The following is a 6,000-nucleotide window of genomic DNA, read 5'->3' as shown; positions in this document are numbered from 1 at the left end:
ACCAAAGGGGAAATGGGGGTGGGAGGGATAAATTAGGAGTTTGGGATTAGCAGATACAAACTACTATATATAAAACAGATAAAAAACAAGGTCCTACTGTATAGCACAGGAAACTAAATTCAATATCTTGTAATAACCTATAATAAAAAAGAATATGAAAAAGAATACATATATATAACTGAATCACTTTGCTGTACATCAGAAACTAACACAACATTGTAAGTCAACTATACTTCAGTTTTTAAAAAATCAGTTGCATTTCTATATGCTAGGAATGAACACATGGGGCAGCAAAACTAAAAATACAGTACCAATCACAACTGCTTTTAAAAAAAGGAAAAGAAATACTTAGGTGTAAATCTAATAAAACATATGCATATGCTGAAAATGACCAAACATTGATTTTTTAAAAAATCAAAGAAGATCTTAATAAATGGAGAGACGTATCATGTTCATGGATTGGAAGACGCAACATAGTCAAGATGTCAATTCTCCCCAAATAGATATACATACTTAAGGCAATTCTGATCAAATTCCCAACAAGATTTTTTTGAAGATATAGACAAAATTACTATAGTATTTATATTGAAAGGCAAAGAAACTAGAATAGCTAAAACAGTTTTGAAAAAGAATAAAATGGGTAGGATCAGTCTACCCAATTTCAAGATTTCTTATGAAACTACCAAAATCAAGACAATGTGGTATTGGCAGCCAGAACAACACATAGTTCATGGAATAAAATGGATAACCTAGAAACAGATCCATACAAATATACCCAGTTAATTTTTAACAGAAGAGCAAAAGCAATTCAATAGAGGTAATACAGCCTTTTCAACAAATAATACTGGAGTAACTGGACATCCACAGGCAAAAAAGGAACCTTGACTTACACCTCACCCTTTATACAAAAATTAATTTGAAATAGATCATGGACTTAAATGTAAAACAATATAACTTCTAGAAAAAAATAGGAGAAAATATTTGAGACTTGGGACCAGGCAAATGTCCTTAGATTTAACACCAAAATCATGATCCATAAAAGGAAAAATTGATAAAGTAGACCTCATCAAAAGTAAAACCTCTGCTCTATGAAAGACATTGGTAAGAGAATGAAAAGACAAATTATGGACTAGGAGAAAATATTAGCAAATAACATATAGAATAAAGAAGTCTTAAAATGCAACAATAAAAAAATCTAATTAAAAATGTGCAGAAAGACATGCACAGACATTTTTGCCAAAGAGGATACACAGAAACTTGTATACAAATGTCCACAGTAGCTTTAGATTTAATAACCAAAAACTTGAAATTATTCAAATGTCTTTTGGTGGATGAATGGTTAAACAAACTATAATACATCCATATCATGGAATACTACTCAGCAATAAAAAGCAACTATTAATACATGCAATAACTTGGACAAATCTCAAGGAAATTATGCTAAGTGAAGAAAGACAGTCTCAAAAGGACACATACTGCATGATTCTATTATATAACATAAGTGTAACAACATAATTATAGAAATGGAGAACAGATTAGTGGTTGTTAGGGGTTAGGGTGGAAGGGAGGGAGTGGGTGGGATCCTAAAGGAAAGCATGAGAGAGCGAGTCTTGTGATGGTCCAGTTAGGCATCTTGATGTGGTAGTGGCTACGTGAAACTATACATGAGATAAAATTGCATCCTAGGAAACTCTTCAGTCCCTGGCAAACCAGGAAAGTTGGTCACTCTAGCAGGGGTCATCCAGCAGCCCTTGTAGCTCTGAGGAGGAGTTTGGACTTCACCTGGAAGAAAAGCCAGGTCCTCTGGCTGCTTAGGAAGGAGAGCTTGTAGGGGCCAGAACTGACACAGCCAGAAGCTACTACATCAATGCGGCCAGAGTGGCAGACTGGCCAGATGTTCACCAAATGTTTGTTTTCCCCCTGAGCACATGGCTAGACTACATTTCCCAGCCACCTTTGCAGACAGATGTGGCACGTGACTGAGTTCTGGCCAATGAGATGTGGGGGGACATGATCTTCGCCTCCAATATGTGGTCCTCCATGCCCTGCCCCTTCCTAAGTGAGCTTTAAGCCATGTACCAGAGAGCAGAGCACAAGCTGGAAGGAACCTCGGTCCTGGCTATCCCACAGAGAAGGATTTGCTGATCAGGAACACGCACTGCGAGCATAATGCATTGCAGCCATTATACCCATCTTCATTTATTTGTGACGGTGTCCAGTAGTTCCTTAACTGATGGCCCCTGGTGTGTACACCTCCTATTCTGCCATCAGCACCACTGGTCTTGATGTCCTCCCTGTGCACCTATGTTGGGGGAAGGCAACTGGATGGCAGGCTGGGATTCCCAGACAGCCCTCTACAGCTACAGAGAACCCAAGACCCTCTGAGCAGCTCAAGGTTGGGTGGGGGCCTGAGTTCTGGCTCTTAAAACCCTGGAAATACCAAATTCTGCAAGGATTGGAAGGGCTCTCGGAGGACACAAAATCCCATCTGTACCACTGAATGAATGGGGAAACTGAGGCCCTGAGAGAGAATAGGAGGTAGTTGACGTCCCACAATGAATGAAGGGATGAGTGAACATTCATTCATTCTTTTATTCATTCCACAGATATTTATTTAGCACTTTATGTGTCAGGCACAAGGATAAAACAGAAGATTCCTGCCCTCATGGAATTCACAAACAAGAGAATTACAAACATGAACAGGCCTGGTGGTGCTCGGTACTACGGACAATAAAGCAGGACCGGGGATAAAGGGCACAGGCATCTATTTTGTCTGGAGTGATCAGAGAGGGCCCCTCAGAGGAGGTAACCTTGAGTGGAGACAGGCCCTGAGGATATCTGAGGAAGAATTTTCCAAGCAGAGGTAACAGCAAAAAGCCCTGCTGGGGACACATGGCAGAGTTTGAGAAGCAGAAGAAGGCGGGGGGCGGGAGCACGGTGTAGGTGGAGCAGAGGGGGTTGGGGGAGAAGAGGCGAGAGGCTACAGGCTGCAGAGCTCTGTGGCTACTAAGTGGCCCCAGCCTCTGCCTGACTCCCATGCACCCTGCCCTTCCCCAGCCCTGCTCACCTGGGGGATGGCCTGCTCTGGACTCTGGAAACTTCAGGACCGGTGCTGGCTGGGTAGGGGCTGACTTTCAAACTTCTTAAAGTTTGAACTTCTAGGGTCACCTCATTTCTCCAAGTACCCGAATTCCATGTATAAGCTGGGAGACTCCTGCATCTGGAGAACTCATTCATTCATTCATTCTACAAACATGTTGCATACCTGCTCTGTGTCCAGCATGAGCTAGGTTCCAGGCATCCCAATATGACCTCATCTCTGTCCTGGAAGAGTTGACAGTTCAGAGGAAGGGACAGACACATCCATAGTTACCACCTGGTGTGATGCAAGCTGTAATAAAGAGATTGTGGGAGCCCAGAGGAGGCACTGGACCTGGCCTGAGAATCAGGGAAGGCTTCCTGGATGAGGGGCATATTCAGGACTGCGTCCTGAATGAGTCAGTGGGGATGGGGGATGGGATGTAGACCGACATTCCATGGAGAGGCCACTCATGAAAGGCTCAGAGGTGTGAGAGGCTTGGAGGTGTCTGTGAAATACTGCAAGGAGTTGAGATCTGGGATTAAAGGGGTGAAAGGTGGGGTAGAGGGGAAGACGGAGATCAAAGAAGTCAGAACAAGAGGGCTTTGTAGGGTCTGGTGGATGGGGACCAATCTGGGACACCTGGGTGCCCATCCCACCTCTGCCTTAGACTTGCTGGGCTTCCTGAGCTAGGCACCTCCAATCCCGAGGCCTCAGTGGCCCCATCTGTGGAATGGAGCCATTTTGGGGGGGTGGCTCTGACATCCCACCAAGACCCCTAGGATGTTGTTTGTCAGTGTTCGTGGAGCCCTACAGAAGAAGAACAGCCAGGGCAGAGTTGCTTCACTCTGTGTTTCCCTCCCCCAACATGCCCTCAAATGTCCTCATTATACTGGGGGCCTCACTAAGGATGAGGACAAGGGGCTGGAGAAGGAGATGCCGGCATTTACCTTCCTTTTTTTTTAATCAAACTACATACACAGGATAAAGGAAGGATAATTGGTCATCAAGAGACTGTCAAGGGTAAGTTCCTCTGTGCCCCAAGCAGTGGCTAAAAGGGTGGACACTGGACCCAGACAAACCACTGACCTGCTGTGTGGCCTTAGGCAAGTCACTTGGCCTCTCTGAGCTTTCCTTTCCTCCCCTGTAAAGTGGAGCTAATCAGAATAGAACCTCGCTGGGTTGTTTTGAAGATTATATTATGTGTAAAAGTGCTTAGAACAACGCCAAGCACATAGGCCTCAAAGTGATAGGCAGTATTATTCTTACTCTTACTGTTTTTAGTGGGCAAGGTGGCCGGAGGCAGGAGTGTACCGTTTGTTGGGGAGAAGGAGGAATTTGGCTCTGAAAGGGTTAAAATTGTACCAGCTGCTCCCATCCTGTAGACAAGGCTGGAGGAAACACAGTCCAGGTCCTGGGCCCCTTCACTGGCTAATTTATCAGGTGCTGGTCACTTTGGGGCTTAGGAGAAAGAGGAAACAGAGAAAGCGGAAAAAGAAAATCCGAGGCGGAGAGTGGGGTGGAGGGAGATGCTGAGAGGACGGGGTCACCTGCGTCCGCGCGTCTGTACCTCTGTGTGTGGCGTGGAGGACCGTACCTGTGTATGCCGCGGGACAGTGCCGGGCGCGGAAACGACGCCAGAGCGCGCACGGCGTGACAGACCGACCTGGCCGGGCGACCCCCTCCACCCCCACCGCGCGCCTTCCCCAAGCGGGTTAATGCACCGCCCCCGCCTCGCTGGCTCCTCCCTGCCCGCCCCTCCCAGCCCCGCCGACGCCCTCACTAGACCTGGAGGCCGGCCCCTGGGCGGACTGCGGGTCCCTGGCTGCGGGATCTACCCCGCACTCGCTGATGCGCCCGGCGCGCCCTGAGCTGCCCCCGCGCCCGCTGTGCCGCCGCCGCCGGTAGCCGCTGGGCCGTCGGGCCTCCCAGGGAGCCCCGCGCGCCCGCCCAGACCAGGCTGCCCAGATGCGGGCGCCACTCTGCCTGTTGCTGCTCGTCGCCCACGCCGTGGACATGCTCCCCCTGAACCGAAGGAAGAAGCAAGGTACGAGGGGCAGCCGGCAGGGTGGCCGGGAAGGCGCAGCAGGATAGTCAGGGGGGTCGCCCTTGGGGCATCTGCCTGCTGCCTGACGCCCTGGGCTGTTAACTCTTCCAGACTGCTGTCAATCCCACTTTACAGATGGGGAAACTGAGGCCCCAGGGCACCCGTGGGGCAAGCTGGACCAAGAGGCTCTCCAGGGAGGGAAGGAGCTGGCAGGGCTCTCTCATTGCCCCCGCTCCCTATAATCACAGAATTGCTGGGGGGAGGGAAGTGACTTTTGAAGAGACAGGAAGCCTCAGGTGGCAGGCTAGAGGTCGCAGGGCCTAGGGGACAGAGTTAGTGGCTCAGAAATCATCCCAAGCATCCATACTGAGCCAGGAGGTGACATAAAGAGCCCTGAGCTGGGAGTCCAGATGCCCCAGTCTCAGCCCCATTATAGACCCTGATCCCCCGCATCACTTTCAAGAAGCCAGTAATTTTTGGTGGGTTTCCCTCTGGTGAGGGCATGAGCTGCATGAGCTCAGAGAGACCTGAGTTTGAAGACATTTATTCTGGGATGACCTGGAAGATGTCCAGCCCCTCTAAGAGCCTCAGTTTTACCATCTTGACCTCCTAGGGCCACTAAGAGGATGAACCAAGGTTCAGACCATAAATGTACCTGGGGCACAAAGCCAGGGGCCCCTTGCACTCTCACTTCGGGGTCCTGTGCCACAGCCCTTCCCTGAAGGAGTCAAAACATCCTCAGGAGGTGGGTTTGAGGCTGTCCCTGCAGAGCCAGGGTTGGCAGACCCTGGGGGGCTGAGGAAGGTGAGCGAGTCCCATACCCGAGCTGGCAGCCCTTTGGCCTCCGGATGGCAGTCTGAGAATCAACAACCAG

General features: G+C 48.8%; 1 protein-coding gene across 1 annotated transcript in view; it reads left to right on the top strand.

Moving 5' to 3' along the window:
* The first annotated feature begins 5,030 nt into the window (after positions 1–5,030).
* Positions 5,031–6,000, top strand: part of RSPO4 (R-spondin 4) — a 39,102-nt gene continuing 38,132 nt past the window's right edge. Inside the window, exon 1 of the mRNA XM_036826723.1 lies at positions 5,031–5,126. Coding sequence (XP_036682618.1) covers positions 5,048–5,126 — 79 coding nt within the window. The 5' untranslated portion in view covers positions 5,031–5,047. The remainder of the gene's footprint in view (positions 5,127–6,000) is intronic.

The sequence above is a fragment of the Balaenoptera musculus genome, chromosome 15, assembly GCF_009873245.2.
Source record: "Balaenoptera musculus isolate JJ_BM4_2016_0621 chromosome 15, mBalMus1.pri.v3, whole genome shotgun sequence".
Taxonomy (NCBI): domain Eukaryota; kingdom Metazoa; phylum Chordata; class Mammalia; order Artiodactyla; family Balaenopteridae; genus Balaenoptera; species Balaenoptera musculus.
Note: the sequence above shows the minus strand (reverse complement) of the source record. Positions and strands in the feature narration are given on the sequence as shown.